We start from the raw sequence: 23,015 nt of genomic DNA, 5'->3' as shown, positions 1-23,015 counted from the left end.
GAAACAGCAAACTTGAGGGAAATGAGCATGAGGCTGCTTTGCCTGAACAACCAAGTATGTTGCCAGAGGTGCTCTGATAAGATGAGATGCCTTGCAATATAGATACAGTTTTACTACCAGACCATGGAGTTGGAAGAGAGGGAATGAAGGTGGATTAAAACCCAGCAGCCCTGCTTATTCATTCTGGCGAAGGCCTTCACCATTCTTTTCTGCATTTTCTAAATAATCCTGCCATGAAGACCTAGCATGCACCTAGATGTACTTAGATACCTGCTCCCACTGAATGCAGCCAGTATTCAGTGCACAGGGTCCCTATAAGTACAAGTGGATCCAAAACAGCACACTCACCTCAGTACTTAGAACAACTTTAAGCTAGGGGAATGGACAGGCTGAACTTCGATGTGTTGTCAGTGGGTGATATGCAAAAACAATTCTGGGAAAAGATGTAGGCCTTTCCCCTCCCAGGTAAGTGCTTTTACCATTCACCTACAGAGCCAAGCTCTCTCCTGTGAACATAAGGGTTTTGGTCCCAGAACACTCCATGTCCTTCTGCACAATGGCCCAGCTTCAGTGGCAAAATGAAAAGGGAAAGCCCCCTCGCTTCAAACTCTCCACTCACTCCACATACCCTCTGCTATACTAATTACATCCCTCTTCTGGGAACAGAAGATTAATTGCCTCAGGAGGCAAAGAGATGAACCTGGGTGATTAATTTCCACTGAAAACACACCGATTTTGCAGCCAGCAGTTTTGCAAAGCACTGTGGTGGTCTGCAGAGACCTGGCTAAGGAGCAGGCCAGAAACACCTGCCATAGCTTATACTGGGATTGTTAGATGGCACAAATGGTGGATGCAGCCTCTCCCTGCCAAAATCCCTGATGAGCTGTTCTTTCCCACTTCAGCCCTGATACTGCATGGTTGGAAACCACTGACCTAAACAAGTATTAAAAAGATTCCAGAAAAGCAGCCTCAGCCAGAGGTTTAAAGGACAGCAGTGTCTGCAACTGTTTTTGTGAGGGCCTGGCTCTTGCCCAGGAAGGTTAAACAGGGTAGGTGGACCAGTGGATGGAGCTTCTCAGGAACCTCTCACACAGCAGTGTTTAGTTCTTTGACACAGACCCATCCAATGCTGCCAACAGTCATACTGTACTCGGGTGTGCAAAACCACAACTCTAGGTGTTTGGCCAGCTCTCTGGGCAGTAGGAGACTGCCTAAAGAACAGAAGCACTTGGGAGGTCAAGCCACTGAGATGATGTTTCTTAAGTTATGGCTTTAGATTCAGGTACCAGAATTATTCACGTCTTGCCCTTGAGGCTTATTATCCTTTATTGGATCTAGCTCCTGGTACTAGAACACCGAAAACACAGGCACAGAAAGAGAGACAGACTGTTACTCCCTTAATGTGATTAGAAACTCCTCACCAGTAGTTTTGTGCACCACAAGGAAGCAACTGGACCAGAGGAAGTAATGCAGCATCAGCCAGGAGGAGAGTTCAATGTGTATTGAATCCTGGTCCTTGCAGAGGTGAGAGCACCAGAGGCTGCACATCAGCCGGCACATCGTTAGAGGATTTCTGCTTGTTTACACAAGATAAAGGATCACAAAGCAGTCTGATTGAGCTGGTCTGTGATTTCCTCAGCTATGCCGCTGCCCAAACTGCTTGGCCAGACTGTCATTTGGCAGAGACTTTATTGTCTACAATCAGGGATACACAATGGCTGGGCAACAGCTGCATTATGCCAGCTGTCAAGGCCTAATCCAAAAAGCCCCCAAAACGAGCTGCAGCCAAAAGCACATGTGGACAGTGAGACATCTGGACAAGAAGAGCCCTGCCCTCATCCTGATGAGCAGTGCCCCTCGCTGCCTTCGTCTTAAAACTGTCACAGTTCTATCCAAAGGGGAATCAGCTTAAAGCACTAGTGTTAAACTATTAGTCATTTATTGTGAAATTAATTCTTCATTTAAGCTCCAATTCCTCCAAAACGTTGCTTCTTGTTACCTCTAGTCCTTTTCTTTTAATAAAAAAAGCAGCATATCTCTGAGAGCTGCAGCTCATTTCGATCTCCAGATGTACAAACATTGCTATAAGCCAGTTTGTATGTCATAAATGAAGAACTGATGGGTTTTATCAAAAACAAATATATGCACACACACACAAAACCAAACAGAATAAAACCAGCAGGGGGACAGGAATGCCAATCTCTGAGTTAAAAGACCATTTGAGGCCTTGGAAAGTTCACTCTGTTCCTTGTTAACAGTTAATAAAATTTTATCCCTGGCTATTACTACATTAAAATAACTTTTGCGTTCAAGCACATGCTTTAAGGAAACAATGTTCCAGTGTCATAATTAGCTTAAATCAAGCATGAATTAGAAATGACAACTTCTACAATATCATCACAAGTTATTTTAATTATGTGCAATTCCATTAAAAAGGAAGAACAATTTTATACAAAATAGTGTGGGTTTTTTTTTTTAAAAATCCCATATTTTTCTACAAATTCATGTATTTTTACCTTACATAGGGTAACACAACATGGGAGAAATCCAGGGAAGTTCACATGCAGATTTCTGCCCATTCAGATTAACCATAAAATGTTAAAACATCAAAACTTTTCATTCAATGGAAAAGTCTCAGAAAAAATACTGATCCGAAGTTTCAAAGCTGATTTAAATCTAAAACCAAAACCCAAAGGAAAAGAACTTTTCATTTGCTTTGTTGACTGAGTCTTTAGGAACAGGATTTTCCCTCCATCTTGCTGACTAGGAACTTGATTTCTAACGAAACTGCAATTTTTATAAACACATGGCTCCTGGAACTGGAGCTTTATGAAGAAAAGCTCTGAAATATCATGGTCAAGATAAAATGTGTAATGCTGCTACTTAATCCCTTCAATTGGAAAACTCTGCTTTGTGGCATTTTGCCTTTTTTTCTTCCTTTCTTTAATAAAACGTCTCTTCTGTATTCTTGAGTGTATTGAAGTCTCTCAGACAAAGGACTAAGATGAGGAGTGAAGGACACAGAGCTGCCTCTGGTGTGCTGCCACTTGGGTTTTCACCTTTGGGAGCCACCCTGGCAATAGCGACAGCCTGAAAAGCCATGAGCCCTGCAGCTTCAGAAAGACTGCCTTGCAAGGGCTCCCTTCCACAGCATGCCTCTTCTTAAGGGTGAACGAAGGCACTTAAAAACCCTCATCCCTTGTGACCACACTATTTGGGTGGCTCCACACTCCAACAGTCAGTCACGGTGCCCGGGGGGCTGCATGAGAGCAATGCCTTCCTCTGCCATGACGGCCAAGGGGACAGTGGCTGCTTGGGGTGTACCTGCCCACACAGGCCTTGTCCTGCTACAGCCAGCACATACAGTGGCTGTGAGGTACAATGGGGTGGCAGGCAGCCCCCTCAATGTCCCTGTACCATGCCGAGGTGCTGCGCTTCACCAACCAAACACGCCTCACAGAGATTATTTTGCTAGGCAAAATTATTTGCTGCCATGGAAACGGGTGAAGAATGAACAAAATGACGACAACAGAAATACCTACTTAACAAGTTAGTTACTTGCAATGAGCTTTTATTCCCTTCCCCCCCACAATCAGATTTGCCTGAAACACCGAATACTCATCTTCCCTGTGAAAAAGAGACAGTTAAGGCTTCCTGGCAGTTTACATTTATTAGAAGTCTGTATTTTTGTCTTCATCTAGTCACATAGCTTGGATCATCCACATGTCTTCTGACTAAAACCCTGAAAACACAATGTCCAAGACTTTGGGAACACTCTGTATTTGATTAGCGCCAAGTGAAATGTATTAACTAAACTACACATATGATCTTTGTTATCTGGGATATTTAGCATTTGGCACAAGACCCCTGGAAGACAACATGCCAGAATCACTTACTGTGTTTTGGGAGAAGGAAGGGCAGCCCCTCCATGAATGGCATAACATTGCTTCCATGTACAGAAGGGGGAAAAACCACCTTGGAAACTTGTGAAATTCTCAGTTTTTGCCTTTAACTTCTTCAACCGTAGAAGCCACATAATAAAACTGGGTGGGGGTGACGCTTTAGGTACTCCACTTTCAGGTTCTTTAAAGATTTGTTCATAAAACCTCTTAAAAAGCATGCATTTTTTTTTTTTTTAACAGCCCCTGCTTCCACATTGCACCAAAATAACACAATAAACACATTACATGCTATAATAAAGAGTAGTTTCATCACTGATATTTTAACAGCTTTCGTGTATAGAGACAGATCTATAAATGATCATGTAGACTCAAATTGTGAAATTATATTAATCATTTTAAGAACATAAAAACATAAAGATCCGGTGACATGTGCATTAGGAAAGGGGAAGCTGCCAGCAAGTGCATAACAGAATTTGGCGGTCCTTGTGAAATACCCAAGATGTGAGCAGAAGTCCACCAGTGCAGAGCAGAAACTTCGTAGCCTGGGCTTTGTCACATATGAAAATTGTTTTGAGGGACAGCAAAACAAATTTGGCTTGAAACAAGTCTTTGTTATTCTATATAAACTATTTTGAGATGACAAGACCTGATGTTTAAATGCAGGCCTCATACATTTCTGCTTCAAGCCCTTAATTTGTATTACACTGAAGTGTACCTCATTAAGTTGTGCAGTTTTCATTAAAGGACACCAAGGAAAAGTAAGAGGAAAATTACCACTGCAGAACAGGTCCAGGGCCAAATATAACTAACCTAAATCCTTTGCTGATTTCATACACATTAACAGAGTTAACAATCAAACTTAATTTTCTTACATCTGAGTATCAGCCAAGAAAAATACAAAAAGCTTGCTTTTTCAATGTATTTCTAGAATAACTTTGCTCAAAGTGCTTCCAAAGAGGACGTCTGATGATGTGAAAGAGTCCCTAAATGCCTATTCATCATTATTTTGTGATGAAAGAGAAACTGTACAAAAAAAAAAAGAAAAGGACAAGAAGCAAGAACAGGAGGCAATGAATAGTCTGCATATTTTCATCTCAAAGTAAGGGCCCAAATTCCATTATAGTATATGTATTATTTATTATGTTCCTCTGGTGCCTGCTGTTACAGGCGAGTGAGGCAGGCATTACGGTGTGGTTGCACAACTGTGCATCACCCATCCCAAAATTCTTGTGTAGCACAAATATCTTGTAGCTCTTTTTAGACAACTGTCATGGCAAGGCAGGATTTTTAAGGAAGGCTTAACTTTCAGTAAACGAAATGATATAACTGGAGAAAAAAAAAAAGAAACAAAACCCCAAACCAACAAGCTTTTAAGCACATAAGAGTTTCATATTTGCTGCTGTTTCAGGACTGAAGAGGTTGACAACACAAGCGTCTGATTTTCCAGTCAAACCATCTCATCTTATTTACATCCTCATGCCATCACAGCTAAAACACTTCCATTAAAACACCTTAATCCTCTTAATGCTAAATAGATGTCAGAGATGTCACAGTGGTTTCTTTGAATAATTTAAAATGCCCCAAAGTAAGTCTGTCCAAAGTGGGTGCCACCACATTTTGTGAAAGTGCCCTGTATATAAATGAAGGACGCCTGATATATAGAATGATATAAAAATACAAACTGACTTGTGCTGCTAAGTAATTCCTGCCCTTTTAAACTTTGCACTTGCTCATTATTTTCAACAAATATTGAGATGAGCCAGCTGCTGAGGTGAGAGGATTCATATAAATCCCTCACACATGTTTGCTAACTTCAGATAGGAGCTTTATTATCTACAAGTCATTAATCAACCATTAACAAGTTAGTGTTACAGAGTCCCAGTATTAAGGCTCACTGCCAGAGGAGAATAATGGATTTTACAGGCTGGCTGTGTCTACAAGAAGGGAAACTAAGAGCTGAGACAGGTCTGAGATAAAACATTTGGAGGAGATTAGAAAACATGAGAAGTCATTTTGTTGCTCTTCAGCTCACTTGAAGAGAAAGCACTTCACAAGAGTTAAGCATTTACACAACAGAGTGGAGAGTTCAAACTCATCTATCAGTTGGTGATGAAGAGGAATGTGTTTTGAGCAGCCAAACAAGGAAGTCAGGCACAGGTGAGAATTACTGCTCCTGTGAACAATAATAAACACCGACCAGAGTGTTACCCTCTAACTGATAGCCTTTGAACCTGCAAAATCACCTGCTTTGGCACCAAGGTCCTCAGACTTCACCCCGTCTCGTTAAGTCCACAGGCTTCAATTCAAAATAGGAGCAGCTAAATCATTGCATGTCACAGGCAGGGGACAGACATGACTGAGGCAGCATCAATCAGCTATGAAAGCAGCAGGGTCTGTCGGGTAGGCAAAGCATTGCCCTTAGAGCAGAACAAGGCAATATTTTCCCCCCTTCAGCCCTCTCTGATACAAAGCCTTGATGAACTGGTCTTATAAAAATAATCCTTCCACACAACAGATCGCGAAATAATTCTGATCTATATAAGCAATTCTGGGCTATACAAGCAAGATCTATTTACACTTAAGAAAGTGTAAAATTGTCCCTCCAACTATGTCTGATTTCTAATACTTACAGAGCAGGCAATAAAATAAACATAAAAACAAACATAATTGAAGAAAAATGTTCATGTCTGAGCATTCCAGCAGGAAAATGACATAAGGTTGAAATATAAGCATCAAATATAGTTCACTCTCTTAATATCAAAGAGCAAGTCTTAAGGCAGCTTGAAGGGAAGACGTTAGAGACATAAGTTTATAAACTACAGGTAATCCTAAAGTCCAAGAGCTGAAACATCCTTTCTCTTCTCCCCTGCACTCTCTAGTTATTGCTACTTTCTGCAGTAATAGTCTCTAATTTCACAGCCTTTGTTATGAACATGTCATCTACACCCAAAAGGTGATATCACAGTTATGAACATAGGTATGACGAAATAATAGCAAATGAATAAATACGGCAGTACAGACAATCTAAACAATTTCAATATTCTCATGAAGAGGGTACAAAATACCCATTCATCTTACTTTAAAGACCTGCAAACAAAGTCAAAGAGAGGCCACAGAAGACATTTTACAGACAGAACCAGAACATGTTACTGGCTCTCAGTCCTAGGCTCAGGCCACTACATTACACAAAACTGTACAAAAACCTTCAGGAATTCATTTCCAAGTTTCCACTTTTATGTCTTAGCCAGCAAAAAGACCCACAAGTAGTTTCAAATTGTTTTCCTTTCCTATTTTTCAACTCCAATGTTTTCACAGAATACTTTCACAGTTTTCTAAAATACTGTGGAATTCTGCATGATGACAAATACAAAACCAGGTATTAGTAGATCAAACACAAAAAACTTTCCAAAGCTCACACTTGGATTACTTAACATACCACAGAGTAGGAAAAAATTCTCCTTACTAAGCCATACTTTAATTTCTGTCAATACTGTTTCTCCATAAAGAGCTCTACACAGCTGGAAGCATTAACAGCCTACCAGATGGTTCACTTCTCGATAAACACTTATGTTTTGTAAGTTTAGAGTCTAATGAACTGTAGTGCAGGAAGACAAAAGCTATGTATGCAGAGTGGTTCAAATGGCAGGTCAGGGCTGGGGCTGAACAGGGGACTAGTTCCATAGAAACTCCCATTTCTATGGAAGCTTCATGTGAGGTAGGGAAGGAAAAGGAAGGGCTGGCCCTGTCAGGAGATGAAGGCAAAAAATGCTGAATGCTTCACACCCGCACACCTCCAACATACTCAGCCCCTCAAGTGCTAATGCTGGATGGGAGAAGGCTGTGACCATCAGATCCTAGCCCAAAGCATTGTCTTAAACCAGCAGGGGCTTCCAGACCCCAAGGAGCCTGTACCATGCAGCAGTCCATGGCAAAATCTTAGCTCAAAATAAACTGTACCATCCCACAATAATCACTCCTGAGTTATGCCTGGCACTGCATGTATGAGTGTGCAAAGGAAAAGGTAGGAAATATGCATCATCTTCTTCCCATGCCATCTTCCCAGCAGGCAATCATGGCCAGCCACAGATTAATTAGAACTGAGCAGCCCAAACATTGTATGCCCAGTTGCAAACTGCGGAACACCTCTGCTTGCCCAGTTGGGTATGAACAGCTTAGTGTGGCAGCACTGGGGAAACCCCCTCTAGGAGATCAGCCAGCATCTGAGCTGGTCTATCACATTTTTCAGTAGACTTTATAGCTGGGCAGCCACCGGACAGCCACCAGGCAACCTGGATTGTGTTTGACAACCTGGTGTGGATAATAGCTCAAAAATGTTTCAAGTTTGGGGCTGAGAAACTGCCAGCAAAACTCACTGACTCACCTTGAGACCGATCTAGATCTGTTCAGTGCTTTGACAAAGATCAAAGACGGTGCAGACTGGCGTCTTTGGGCCAAACTCTTCATTTTCTGATTGGAAAGAGAAACAAAATGAAATCACAGGTGAGATTTGGGACTGTAACTGTGTGCATACAGGTTTGCCACAGCCAGGCTCCAATTTCAGACCAAGGAAAAAGGTTGACTTATTGCCATTACAACCCAGGAGGGCGAAAACAGTTGTAAAATATCACATATTGAGAAAAACAGAAGCACAACCAGAAAACCAGTGATAAAGAAAAGCTGATAATTAGTGTCTAGACACAAATGCCTGAGGTACGCTGCATGCATGAAATAAACACCTAGAGCTTGTCCTTAATCACTTTTTTTGTCCCTTAATAATCTATTTTATTTCACATTTATCAAATATCCAAGTGGTGGCTCAAATTTTAAATGTTTCATACATTTCTGTATCAGGTCTGACATTTACCATAAATCAAGGTTTGGATTCTACCCAACTAACCTTACATGCTATATTGCGCTACCATTTTCTTCCAGATCTTTAGAGAGGAGGGCATTTTCCTTCCCTACTAATCTAGCTGGAATATTACATCTTGTTTCTCATGTTGACAAGCTGGAATGGGTTGCCCAAGGAAGTTGGGAATCCTTCATCCCTAGTGGTGCTCAAGTCCAGGTTGGACAGAGCCTTGGGTGGCATAGTTTAGTGGGAGGTGTCCCTGCCCATGGCAGGGGGCTGGAACTAGATTATCTTAAGGTCCTTTCCAACCCTAACTATTCTATGATTCTATGACTCTATAATGATGTTTTTTTCATTCCTGATTATGTATGGGAAAAAATAGGAAAGCGAGAGGTCAATTCGTAGCAACGAACTAGGAAGAGAATGATAAAAAGGAGACACTCCAAGACAGAGAATGCAGGAGGAAAAAGACAAAGCACAGGGAAGAGATGAAAATGGCAGCAGCTGGCAAGGGAGCATGGATTCCCAGCCAGTGATGTTGAATATTAAAATAAAAATACTTAGCAAATAAACAGCACTGTTTTCCCCAGAGGCAGGAATTTTCAAAAGCACCCACAGGAGACAAAGAGACACCTTTTCCTCAACACAAATGTATTCACGGCTGTATCATCTCCCCCTGCAGCTGGAAGCAAAACTAAGGATTCCCGTCCCTAACCGTGGAGCTGCTCTCTGGACCCAGTTGTGCAGCCTGCTGCTGAGGTGCATGACCTCTCCACTCACTGACCCTCCACCAGAAGGGTAGTTGTTACCTTATTTAGCACAAACGTTTTTCAGAACAAACTGGCAGACAAAAGGAGCAGGGTTGAACTCCACCTGACAGGACACTATCCTGTGTGGAGCGGCCCCTTGCGCCAGCCTGTAACCACTGAGAGCCCACAGACAGGTGAACCTTTGACAGTCAGGAAGTCTCTGTTTGCAGCTAATGGCAAAGCATAACTTTCTTCCTTTATACTAACAATAAACACTACCAGGAACAAATATGGTAGGGAGCAACTGATTCTTCTGCCAATGTATGTGCTGGATGGGGCACATGTTTTGTTTGGGCAGGTGCACAACGTGATCTCCTCAGAGAAATGAAACTCTACAATACTACATGTTTTACTTGCTTTTGACAAGTGCATTTCTTTCACTCATTGCAGTGCATTTGTTACAATGTCATTTTTTTGGTTCCCCCTCTATTTATGTGGTGCAGGCTTTTTTGTTTTGTCAGATGCTCAGTTCCAGTTATTGTGCAGCAATTGTTACCAATTCAACTGTGTAATTTGAATCCACCTTTGAAAATTATCCACTTCTGCCTGTTTCTTTTATCAAAAACTAACTCCTCAAGACTGATAAATCAGGTCTGGGAACAGTTAGCTGTCTTCGACTGGACTATAACTGGATAATAATAGATGACTAACAAAACAGATGCCCATTTTTGCTAGTTTTGAGAAAAAAAAATATATACTTGCCTAAATTTTTCTAGTGAATAAAATCAGTCTGTCATAGTAGCAAATCTGAAAAGCTGTTAGCAGTTTAAAAAGTAGCCTATCTACAAATATGAAGACTTGTGTCACCATGCAGTCTAACATCCTACAGCAGACAGGGCACAGATTTCACACAACCAGCAGATTTCAGGAGTTTATACAGAGTATCAACTCCCCAACTGTAAATTTACTGCAAGTCTTGTTATTGGTCAGGTGGCTTTCAGGGGGTGGTTAAAAGTAGAGCATCTCAGCTAGAGCATATCAGGGCCTACAGATGCATTGGAGATTTGGTTATGTGTTCAAAGAGATATTAATTCCTTTGATTTCTCAGGTCTGAAAAGGAAGCCACTGAAAAAAATGCAGCATCTTAAAATCTCTGCCAATTACAGCAATTTTTTTCATGCTTGGGTTAGCAATGCTGAATAGCGACTGCAGCAATGAGATTCTAGTCTTGACAAATATGTGAGGACCAAGGCAAAGATTAGGACTACAGCAAGTTGAATAAGAGCTCAAACACCTGACAGAGAGTCACTGAAAATTCAGATTGGAGGGGATCTCAAGAGGTCTGTGGTCCAGCCTCCCTGGACCTGCCAAGAGTAACACCCATTCAAGCATGCTGCTCTGGGCCACTTCTGGTCCAGGTCTGTGGTCCAGCCTCCAAGGATGAGATTACACAGCCTCACTGGGCAACCTCTTAACAAGCTATTAAGTACAACTTAATAAAAATAAATAAGGAAATAAAATTTAAAAAAGAGCCTTAAAACATAAACCAAACATTGATGAGATTTGGAAAATTTTCACAGCAAAAATAAAGAGTCAGGTCAGCTGTATGTAAATAAAAACACTACATAGAGATGCTGACTACAGACAGAAAGAGGGGTTTTGACTGTATTTTGCCATGTACAGAGCTTAGGAAGATAAAGTAAGTGACCGCCATGATAACTTGGACTGATTTACTTTGAGAAGGAAGAGGAAAAATTCATTTTTGGTTAAGTTGGACTCAGTTGCTCTCCTCAGTTTCACTGCGTTTACATGTGCAAGGATGTCATGCTGGCAATGTGGAGAAGAGGAGATACATTCTGAACAGCTGTAGTGAGAGCAGATGTTTGGGAGCAAAAGGAGATGCAATGACCAATTATGTAAGCGTGAAACACAGAGAAGCATTTCTCAACATGTGTCCCACATCATAACCTCCCATTTTTTTCATGTAAATATTAGAAAGGTCAACAGAGAGAAAACCTCATATTTGCTGACTGAGTCACACCCATGTGAAATGTATCATAAAATTGGTATCCATAATGAATGTTTACAGTGTGCCAGATGCAAAGATTATAATCTTGTATCAGTCAGAACAAACTAAGTTATTTTTGCCTTCCTCTCACTCAAAAGCTCGAGTTCCTTCCCTCCTTCCCCCGATTCAGGTTTAACTTTATATTTCCTGCATTTCTGCTGGTGGTTTTAACAGAAAAGTTTTGCTTTTCCAGTTGTTGGACTGGTGGTAGTATTTGTCCAGTTTCTCATCTGATACAAACAGACATCGGGCTATGAATTTCAAAAGAATGGATTTGCACCAGATAACGATCAGAACTACACTCAAACACTGTTTTGTAAACTGTGATGGTAGGTGGTTTATGAGCAGATCAGCCCACCATGCTGAGGACAGTAATCTTGCAAACCATCACTGAAAATATGTTGCCTCTCCTCAGGAATCAGAACCCCTACAGATCTCAGGATTACAGTAAAACTTTCACAAGTATCTCACAACTCATCAGCTGGAGGAAAAATCTGTTCCTGACTGCCACTATTCAATGATAATTTCGTCTCACAGTTGAAGTGGAAAGTAGTATTATATGGAATTTATGTAAATTAATATATTGCCAAGTTATTATGTTAATTCCCATTATGTGAAAAAGGTAACATAGAGCAGCATGTGCATTATGGCCTCAAAAAAAATTGAATCTGAAGATAAAGTACTCCCTTGTACCTTATGTATATCACTTAACCATCACATTTAGAAAGAGAATGGCAGAACATGAAATAATAAAGGATGCATGAAAAAAATCACAGCGCTTACTATTTCTTTTGTGATGACAAATAACAGATATAGTGTTTAGGATATTTTGCAAGTATCTGGAGAATTGAAAAACAATGCAATAAGCGGATACCCCACTGCAGCTCCTGCAAAGGTGCAAGAGGTGGCAGCAGGCAGGCTAACGCAGGGACTGTGCTGGGATTCCTCAAGAGCACACTGCTCACACAGCCAGGTTGTGCTGCCTGACAGTCACAATGGTCAGACACGAGCAGGAGGATCCTTCTCACTTGCACACCTGAACTGTTTGCCCCGTGTTCCAACAGAGAGAAACAGACACACATAGCGCACAGTTTGTCTTGTCCTAGAAGTGCTCTTTTCCTCCGCTGACTGTAGGAGACAACTAAGGTGAGCAAGAAAATTGAGTTAATCAGCTCAATCATCTCCTTGCTATCTGAGCAAAAGAGAAGCAACAGACAAATTTGTGAACTCGGTATCATAAGGAACAGTTGCCTTCTCAGAGAGTGGTTTGAGCTTAGGGTGAGAAAACTATATTACCTGGTGTTTATTTAAGAGTCATATACAAAATTGTTGAAAAATGTGTTCAGTTCCTGGCCAACAGGTAAACACAGCAGAGATACCTCCTCAGCAATGTGCAAATACTGTTGTAAAAGCCTCCCCAGACATTAAAGGATTTGAGACTCCTTATTTACAGGCTCGCTCCAAAAGTGGGTCAAGGCTGGGACATCTGCCTGGGTCGTATAACTGGGTGACAGGGACAACCCTCAGATGTGTCAATAGCTGGAGCTCAGGACAGCACTCAGGTGGCTAAGCTCTCCCTCTCACTGCTTTAAGTCTCTTTTGCTTTTGTTTGTTTGTTTTTTTTAAGTCTGATTTTAACAAAGCCTACTTTTTTAAGTTAACACCATGAGGGATTTCACCCATGCAAACTCTGCTCTTTTTGTCTGAGCAACAGAACATATCTGTGGCACACGTTTCTGGTTTAGCTAGACATGAACCAAAGCACAGAACACAAATCTTTACCAAAACCTGTAGGGCCAAGTTCAACTGTCTGCCTAAAAATCAAAATTCAAAGCAATCCTCAACACCTAGCAGTTAATTTCACAGGACAATTGGGCATCACTCTTTCCCCTGCATCACCAGGCCACTTATAAGAGGCAATAAATCATTTCTTCCTACATACTATAATCCAGTACTTGTTAAACTTACAGTCTAGCATTGTCTAAAAATAACAGAAATAGCAAGAATCTCTGATACTTCAGTAGAGCAAGAAAAGGCCCTATATTGACCTATAACATTCTTGAACCCTTACAAACAGAGTGAGAGGACGACTGCATTTGAACTGCTGGCTCAGGCAGCAAAAATGTCTAGGTCCCATGGAAAGCCCATTTACCATAAAGACAGAGCAGGTAACAAAACTATGTGCATTTGTTTATGCTGGCAGAATATTTTTACTTACAAGGACTTTCCTAAAAAGAAAACCATTTTTGGATGGATAACCAGGGAGAAAACCAATTGCAGGGGCACAAGAGGAAAAACCTATTAGCACAGTGGAAGCAAAAGCCCATAATCATGGAACAAATATGGAGATTAAAGGCTATCTCAGAGTAGAAAGAAAAAAGAATGAAAGAAACTAAGAGCAAGAGATGTTCTACCGCCTACCTTCCAAAAGATAAGGATCTCTGGAACCACTGATATGGATGTGCCCAAAAGATCCCACCCATCTACATCAGAAGATGGAGATGTGGAAGACTACTAAAAATGTGGAGGAGGGAAGCATGGAATATTTCACCCATGGGTCCTGTTGTCAGCTTCACTGTGTTCACAGTGCTCAGACCAGCGACTCTCTGGTTGTGGTGGTTTTGATGAAGCTCAAAGTTTCTTTTCAAGCTTGACGCAAAACAGGAAGGTTAACAAATGGACACAATTCTGCCCAGTTTCTGCATAGCAAGGCTTTCTCAGAAGCAGTTTTCAGATGACAGAGAAAGCAGATTCCCTCCCCCAGTTCATAGATGGATGTTTCAAGCAGCATTAAGTAATCAGGCAATAATTTGATATATGCAGTTCCTGGGTATTAGATACCACATGACCTGCCAAATCCCTCTCTTTCCAACTGCCCCCATGAGGGACAAGAAGAAACCCCAAGGCTGGGAAACTCGACAACTAGAACACATAGGTATAAGCACCATTTTCAGTTTCTCTCATGGGCAGACAGGGGAATGTTAGTTTAGAATTCAAGCAGCATCAGGAAGCATATCACAACAGTTAGCTATCATAAGCCAGCACAGCCTGCCAAGGTGACTTCAATATACAGACCAGCTATGCAGATGACTTCATTAAAATAGGGGCCTTTTCAATCCTCATCAGAGATAAAACTGCTCCAGGATATGTTTGCAGGATGGCAGGGGGGTAGCACTTGATGATCTTAAGGTCCTTGCAAACCCTAATTATTCTGTGATTCTAGGACAGGAATTATCTATAACTTCACTAAATGGTGCCAAAAATGTTCCTGAACAGCCATAATTCCCAGCGCTACCAGGTGTGGTTTTTGAAGCAACCTACTATATTCTCATCCAGGATCACATTAAACAGAACAGAGACTTACAGGAAGAAGAAAACTCTGCTTAAGCAAACTTACGTTAAAAAGCATATATTTAATGCCATGAGATCAAGGTGCCATCAAATATAATGGCAAATACATACTTGATTCTTCTTTGCAGAATAAGTAAAGGGATGAAGATCTGCATGACTACCTTCACTCTTCCAATGCCATTAATTTCCTTGAATTTCACCCATTTAGTATAGTGCTGGGGAACACTGTAACTTTCCCTGCCAGTAAACTGTTGCTGTATGTGTGATCAGAATCACAAAGAAACATATTTTTATAGCGATGGGATACCATATTTCAAGTCTCAAACCATAAATACTATTTTGTTTAGTGTGCAAAACGGTTAATCTTTTGCATGTTGTATGAGTAAATATTAAAAATTGCTGGGCCTCCAAAACATTCTAAATAGTTACTTGAAATCTTTGAGGAGGCAGAACAAAATCCTAAGAGTGACTCCTTGTGTTACCAAATATTATTTTGTGTAAGATACTCAGGGTTGGTTGGAATCTAGCCCTTCTAAGAAGAGAGAAGTGTAAGACCAGGAACTTATAAATATGGTCAAATGACCACAGCTGATGCTGCTGACACAGTTAGACTGGCATAAAAGGCATCTCTCTTGCACAGTTTGCTTTGATAAAACTGCAGAAATAAGCTCTATCTGTAGAATCACTCTTACTCATGTTACTACAATCCACTTCAGAGTTGCATCAATTTACTGGTATTGGTTACTAAACTAAACAGTCTGTACAAAACTTCTCTGTAGGTCAACCACACATAGTCCAGTGACTCCAGTAAGCCCAGTAAAGGAGGGAATCTAGTCCAGAATTTTCCAAAAGCATTAACTACAACACTGCACTTCAGTGTCACCTTTAAACAATGTGCTGAATGCCCTGTAACAGAGAGAACTTTCCTGTGTCTGCAAGGTACGTTAGCAGTTCAAACCACTTTGCCTGTCAAGAAAAGGAAGGGAAATGTTTCCTGGAAAATAGTTTAAATGGTCACACAAAATACATGAAAAAAGTCCTAGACATTTTCTGTCTCTTGGTCCTATGATGCGGATCAAGCATGTGATCCTTCAGCTTTGTTTTGACAGCCAAGAGGAAGATGAAGTAGGAGTTCAGACAACCACAGGACAGTGCAGCAATTCTCTAATTTGAGAAAGGCATAGCCATGACAATAAAAAGGCAGAAAGCTTCAGTGGTCACTTAGCATCCCGTATATGAGGGCATTTCTGCTGGAAAGTAAAATAGTTACGTTAAATACGTATTTGCAACACAATTGTTCAACTTGACATGCTGTGTCACCGGTATCAAAACTGATTCGTTGCCAAAACATTCTTCCATTTAACTATATGTAACCAATACAAGCAGTGTAATCTCCTCAGCAGTAAGAAAGACTTTCTGCATTGTAAATAACTATGATGCTCTGGCGCTAAGTGGAAGACAAAACAGAGGTATATAGAGAGTCCATAGGACCCAAGTAGTAAAAAAAATACTCAAACTGTCACTGAGATCCAGCCTCAGGCAAAACTAGGACAAACCCACTGCTGCACATGGATAAAGGTAGGAATCTTCTTCCACACATAGGCATAAAGAGATGGCATGCTAGTAATCTCAAGGGAGCACCACAACCATGGACAAGCAGCTGAGCAGTTGGCTGAATGTTGGTGGCTGTGTATGGTGTGCAAAGCTGCCATATGCTGTGTGGCCCAGCCAGGGTCTCAAGCTGCTTCTCCACATGAGGATCTCTATCGGTACCCCACTGAATGTGCCTCCACACTGAGGAATTCCAAAAGGGCTGCCAAGATCCATAAAAAGCAATATCCCCACACGGTTGTCACTGCTGGGAAAACCAAGGTTTTCTGTGTCTTCTACTGTGGGCTCTTTGGAGCAGGAATAGGAAACACAAGTGCTACCATTAATATTTGTCCTCAGAATGCTGAATCATAAAGTAGAACTTGTAAGAAAAAAACGATCATCTTCATAGTACCTGAGCATCCCTTTGCATTATCAGGCAGGCATCAGGTCTCTGCCAGGTTGGAAGGTATATCGTACTCTGTCTTCAGCAAAAATGAAAGAAATGATAGAAGAAAAATCAAAGCCACCCATTTGGCCATCTCAAATTAGACTGCAGGTCTTGGAGAGTGTGAGTAGCTATTGCATCACTCTGTCCAGCTAGGCAGCAGAAGGTACCCCACTGCTTTGTGTAGGTGTATCACACTCCCTTTTAGAAACTGGTAAGGTAGTAACTGCAGCAAAGTGTGGTAGAAGTCTTGGCCGCACACTCTCCAGGCAACCATTTCACAGCATGTGAAATGGAAGTGGTCCCAGCAGCTGCCATGGATGACGTCCCCAAGGCTCTGGTGAGGGTGGAGTGCTATGTGCCTTGGTGGGACATGGCACACATGGACACAGCCCACGGAAATGCACCACACCACTTTCCAGCCCAAAGAGACCCTTCAGCGGGAGGAGAGGGACCTGGACTCCTCTCCACACCGCTGTGCCAGTGTGCCAGCAGAGCCCCAGCCACCACTCAGCCACAGGACTGGACACAAGCTCAGCCTCCCCTACCACACATCCTAAATTCATGTCACCAGGTGGACAGATTTAGTAAAGGACACTGTAACCTGGCCAGTCATTCTAATCCTGCCAGCCTATTTGCCAGTCAGTAGTATTGTGCACCTCTAAAGACAAGGCAGTGCATAGGATTTAAAAGCCACTGTGAGGCAAAATAGGAAAGGCAAGAAAATATCGGCTCTACTTTGGGTAGAAAAACACTATGGCACTTGCTACAACAAAGGTAAAAGAAGCATTCCTGTTTTACACAGGAAGAACGTGGTTATTACATTATTCCTGTTACAGAGTTACAGCTTGTTACAGCTGAGTATAAGGTAGAAACAAGCACTTGGATGTACGCTGAAGTGAACGCTTTGCACTTGATAGTGTCAGATGCTGAAAAGCGATTCGAGACACCAAACAGATTTTACAACCAGTTTTGAAGACGGGATGACGCTCTTCTGCCATCAATTGATGCACTTAGAGCAGAAGGCGCTTCTTTGGGAAGCTGCTCTTACATTTCTTTTGCACAAAGCACGTGCGAGAGCAGCCAACAAACCTCCTCAGCTCTAGCAAACCCTTCCCTCACTCCCCCCCAGACACACATGCAGCAGATCCCTCTTAGATCCCCTGGATAAGGACTCTGCAAACCTCCACCCCTCTTCCTCTCATACCCAGCCAACAAAACCTCCAGGTATCCATACAGCAAAGCCCCTCTTTAGGTCTCCCCAGGACATCTATGCAGCAAAGCCTTTACTATCTCCCCAGCACATCCATGTAGAATCCAGCTCCAGCTCACCGGTAAATCCATACCCTTGGCTTCACTGACCCCCACCCAGCACACCCTTCCGTAGCTCCCCGGGACATCTGGGCAGCAGCGCTCCTCACCTACCGCGGACATCCAGGCAGCAGCCTCCCTTTGCTCCCGGGACATCCGTACAGCAACCCTGCTGAGGTGCCCGGGGCTACCCATCGGGCAGAGCCCTCTGAGCTCCCCGAGCACCGCCGCATCCCCTCCTCCGCAGCAAGCCCTTCCCGCAGACAACCAGCTCCCTCGGCAGCTCCCCCGGCACCGGACCCGGCGGGGCAGGACCGGGGCCGATGGGGCGGCTCTGACTGGGAGTGACCCATGGGGGGCTCTGGGACCGGAGCTCGGGACCAGGAGGGGGTCTTTCCCGCGGGGTCTCCCGGGGGCGGCCTCACCTTCTTGCTGTCGGCGGCGGCGGTGAAGCCCCTGCTCTCGCCGCTCACGGAGGACGAGCGGCTGGGGCCGAGGAGCTCCTGTTGCGGGGACATCACGTCCATGCAGCCCCGCGCCGCAGCGCTCCCGCCGCGGGGACACCCGCACCGCCGCCACAGCCCGCACCATGGACAGGGCGCGCCGCGACACGCCCCCCCGAGGGACACGCCCCCACCCCGGGACACGCCCCCCGCGAGGACACGCCCCCCGCAGGTTCGCCCCGCTCTGCGCGAAGACCCGTGTGTCGGGGAGGACGCGACGCGCATGCGCCGGCCGTGGAAGCCGGGCGGGGGCGTGGGGGGTGCGCTCGTGCTGGGGAGGGGGCGAGCAAACTCTCCCCGCGCATGCGCGCGCTGAGGGCCGGTTAGAGACAGCAGGCGGGCGGCGGCCAGGGGTGGGAGCTGGGATCCGGGAGGAGGGGGGCCGGGTGCTGGGGGTACAGGTGTTGGGGGTCCGGTGCTGGGGGTACAAGTGTTGGGGGTCCGGATGCTGGGGGTACAGGTGTTGGGGGTCCCGGTGCTGCGGGTACAAGTGTTGGGGGTCCGGATGCTGGGGGTACAGGTGTTGGGGGTCCCGGTGCTGCGGGTACAGGTGTTGGGGGTCCCGGTGCTGGGGGTACAGGTGTTGGGGGTCCCGGTGCTGGGGGTACAGGTGTTGGGGGTCCCGGTGCTGCGGGTACAGGTGTTGGGGGTCCCGGTGCTGCGGGTACAGGTGTTGGGGGTCCCGGTGCTGGGAGCTGCTGCATGGCCCCTGGGATGGGTGTTGCGCTGCCCAGAGTTACCCTGTCCCACCTCCTCCCTGCAGCGGGCAGGCCAGCACAAGACGTGATCCCCTCCAGAGCCCTCCCAAGGGAGTGTCCCCATGTGAGGGGCAAGCAGCGGGGCGGGTGCCAGTGCAGGTACAGGGGTCCCTGGCATGACGGAGGGGAGGCCGTGGCAGCAGAGGGTCTGAGTTGACTGGGCAGTTGCAGAGAGGCTGAGGGGATGCGCCTCTGCTCCAGAGAGCCTTGAACAATTGAGGAGGAAGAATCACTAGTTAAGTTACTGGATCGTGTTGGCTCAAGAGCAAATGTGAGTAAATAGGCTATAAATAAATCTTGGCTGGAGAAGGGAAGAAAATGTCCTGATCATTGTACTGATCGTAAGAAGAAGATGTTTGGAAGACTCCCCCACCAGCCATAGTTCCATGAATGGTGGTGGTTTGATAAGGCTGTCATGTTTGTGTGTTACCGTATATCCTCATTAAATACGGTGTCTGGAATAGCAAGGGGCTATTGCTGATCACCCAAGAGGTTCATTCTAATCCTGCCTTTCTACACTTCGTGGGGCATATTTTTATGTCCAGCCTTTCCAGCTGTCACAGGCTCTATGTGCATTTTTCCCCGTGTTGATCACATGATTTTACATCCCTATGGTGATCTAGATTTACAGGCAGATGGCCATACATGAGTAAGGCAAACCACTATTTAAAAAAACCTTCTGAACTTTTAAAGTGAGTCTCTTAAAGCCTTTATATCAGCTAAGTTTTGTGCCTCTTGGTCTTGGCGAGCGCCATCCCTCCGTGCCATGCAGACCTTGTCCTCAAAGCTCTTGCAGGTTCTCTCATCCCTCCGCTCCCAATCCCCTTGTGTCCTTGTTTCCCTTCTGCTATAGTGCTGGTCCCTCGGGGGTTAGTGGCATTTGAAGCAAAAGCAGAGCTGTAGCTTACCCTGATATAACACCCACATCTATTAAGATGGGGAGGCATGTCTCTGATTGCTGCACAGCACCCAGCCCAGTGGGATGCTGTGCCCAGGCAGGTCCCCAAGCTTCTGTGAGGGGGCTAAGAAAAGTTCTATCAGGGTAGAGCAGAAACAGTGCAAAATGTCTATTCATAGCCAAGGATAGATATATACACATATATAATATATATATATTTGGTAACCTCCTCCCCAGAAACATTTGCAAGGGATGATATTCCTGGTGACATTTTGGAAATGGGGCTGTAAGTGTATGTTTATTTTGCAAAGGAAACATTACATAAGCTTTCCAAAACGCTCGCATGTGCTTAGAGGTGTTTTTTTATCTACTACCATGAGCACATTTCCTACACTCCTCACTGGATACTGGCTCTTTCACCTACTCACTGAGATAAATAGATTAAAATCTTGCATTTGCAGAGCAAGGTTGGAGAAGCTGGCTTCTTTGCGTAGAACACATACAACTATGCGGGTTTTGGTAGCTGCAGTGCTTCTCTGGTGCTTTCTCATGCCTTTCCTTAGCCTGCTCTGCCAGAAACACGGATGGGAAGTTTAACACTGGAAATGTGACTTTGGCAGGAGTGACTTGAAGGCAGCAGGGCTTTGCAAGCTTTGATCCCTTCACTGCAGCATGGACAGAGCTGTGGAGGGAGCACGCTGGGTACAGCAGCAATGCAGAGGCAGTCTGGAGCACCCTGCCTGTAAAAAGACCTCTGTCGTGGTGCTGGCAGCAAGCGGATCCCATGCCTCATGATGGTTAATCTCAGAGGGTGAAAATAAGTAAACACACGTACAAAAAACTGCCAAAAATGGGAAATGGGGAAAATTTGTTTTCCTGAAGGACTGTTCAGGGCTTAACTGACAGTTTCTTTCTGGCAAATCAGGTCTTTGTTTATTGATTTTAGTTTGAATTTTGAGAGACCTTTGAAAATTGGTGGTGTGATGCAGGGGGACAGGATGCTATTGCAGCCTGTGCAGCATTCCCTGTGCTGCCTCTGTGCAACTGTTACCTGCTGCTGTGCAGAGACTCCCAATGAAAAAAACACCAGCTTTCCTTCACTGCTAGTCCAGGGATGCAGAAACTCACACATGGGCTAGTGCGGAGCCAGCCATAGTGGTGGGGCTGCTGCTGCCCAAACCACCCTGGTCCCTGCCACCCATCTGACATCAGCCAGCCACAGGGCACCTGCTGTGTGCTTCCTGTCATGACACCAATGCTGTCTGAGTTTTGACATCAGCCTTGGTACTTCTGACCCACATCGGTCTGAACAATGAAAAGCCAAGGTAATACAGTTGCACCAAACCATCCTTAAACTCCACCAACTGTCATCACCCCCAGCTAAAATCCTGCATAAGCTCTGTCCTAAGAAAAGATGTACAAGGCTCAGAAAATAACATGCATGTTCATAAAAAGATTTTCTTTCTGTTGCCTTGGCCACAGTGTTGTGTGAAGAAAAATACTGGGGAGACAGAGTGGGGATTGGGACACAGAAATATATGGGTGTTGTAGGAAAATTGCATTTGTGAACAAGACAGAAGAATTATTCATGGTCAAACCCATCCAGATGGAAACGTGACCCCTGTAAATCTGTCACATTAGGGAAACCCAAAGTAAACTGTTAGCAAATGCTAGATATGCAGGCTGCAGCTACCTCCAGTTTTTATGAGATTTTCAAACACATTAGCACTAGCAGACATTCCCTTCCAAGAAAATCATCATATACAAGAACTATGTGAGGCTAGAAATGAGTGCGCTGTGCTTAACTTGCACTGAATAAATGTGATTCTACCAAATCTGCCCCAAAAGGGTACGTTTGCCTGAACACTAATTTTATGAACCTCACAAGTACCTCATGCAATTAAAGCCGTGTAATAGATCCAAGTTGGAAACTCCAGAGGCAGTTGTATTTCAATGAGATCCAATGCATGACTTTCTGGTTTAATAACGCAGAATCTAGAATCTCATGCTGCTCATGTATTGTTAGCAGCTAAAAATAGGGCAATATCCTGGACAGACTGGAGCTACTCAGGTGGAGAAAAGCTGAGCTGAAAGGAAAGGTTGGAGGAGGAGAACAGGATGGATGGAATGGGTGCTGGAACTCTGTACAGGAGCTCTAACAGCAGGTTTTTACCCTGCAGTGTGAATCCTTCATTGCTCATCTTCACAATATTTGCTGCTGCTTCTTGCCAAAAAGGTTGTGGTAAACTGAGAACATCCTCTATGCTCCCAGAGATTCTGGGCAGAAGAAAGCCCAGGTACCAAGCCCTGCCCTTTTGATAGCAGCTTGCTAATAAAATTGTTAAACACTGTGTGAATAGTTGGTAGCTGGAATTCATCAATGTCCTGGGTTTTATACCATAACATTATTTGTGCTTTGTGCAGATAGGCTCACATTTAACAGGAAATACCCCCTTCTGCCCCTTCCCATGCTCTAACATTTGCAGGGCCTTTTGTGCCACATGCTTTGCTTCAGAGACTCCATAAGCATTCAGAAACACCTCACTTGGGTAGTTCTGCCAAAGCTTGTCAAAGAAACAAAGGTC

General features: G+C 44.0%; 1 protein-coding gene across 1 annotated transcript in view; it reads right to left on the bottom strand.

The window, feature by feature from the left end:
* Nucleotides 1–18,899, bottom strand: part of ARHGAP20 (Rho GTPase activating protein 20) — a 63,295-nt gene extending 44,396 nt beyond the window's left edge. Inside the window, 2 exon segments of the mRNA XM_057399696.1 lie at nucleotides 8,284–8,369; nucleotides 18,697–18,899. Coding sequence (XP_057255679.1) covers nucleotides 8,284–8,369; nucleotides 18,697–18,798 — 188 coding nt within the window. The 5' untranslated portion in view covers nucleotides 18,799–18,899.
* Between the last annotated feature and the right edge of the window lie 4,116 nt (nucleotides 18,900–23,015).

The sequence above is a fragment of the Pezoporus wallicus genome, unplaced genomic scaffold, assembly GCF_028554395.1.
Source record: "Pezoporus wallicus isolate ANWC-B61680 ecotype Strahan unplaced genomic scaffold, APGP_CSIRO_Pwel_v1 scaffold_6446, whole genome shotgun sequence".
Classification (NCBI taxonomy): domain Eukaryota; kingdom Metazoa; phylum Chordata; class Aves; order Psittaciformes; family Psittacidae; genus Pezoporus; species Pezoporus wallicus.
Note: the sequence above shows the minus strand (reverse complement) of the source record. Positions and strands in the feature narration are given on the sequence as shown.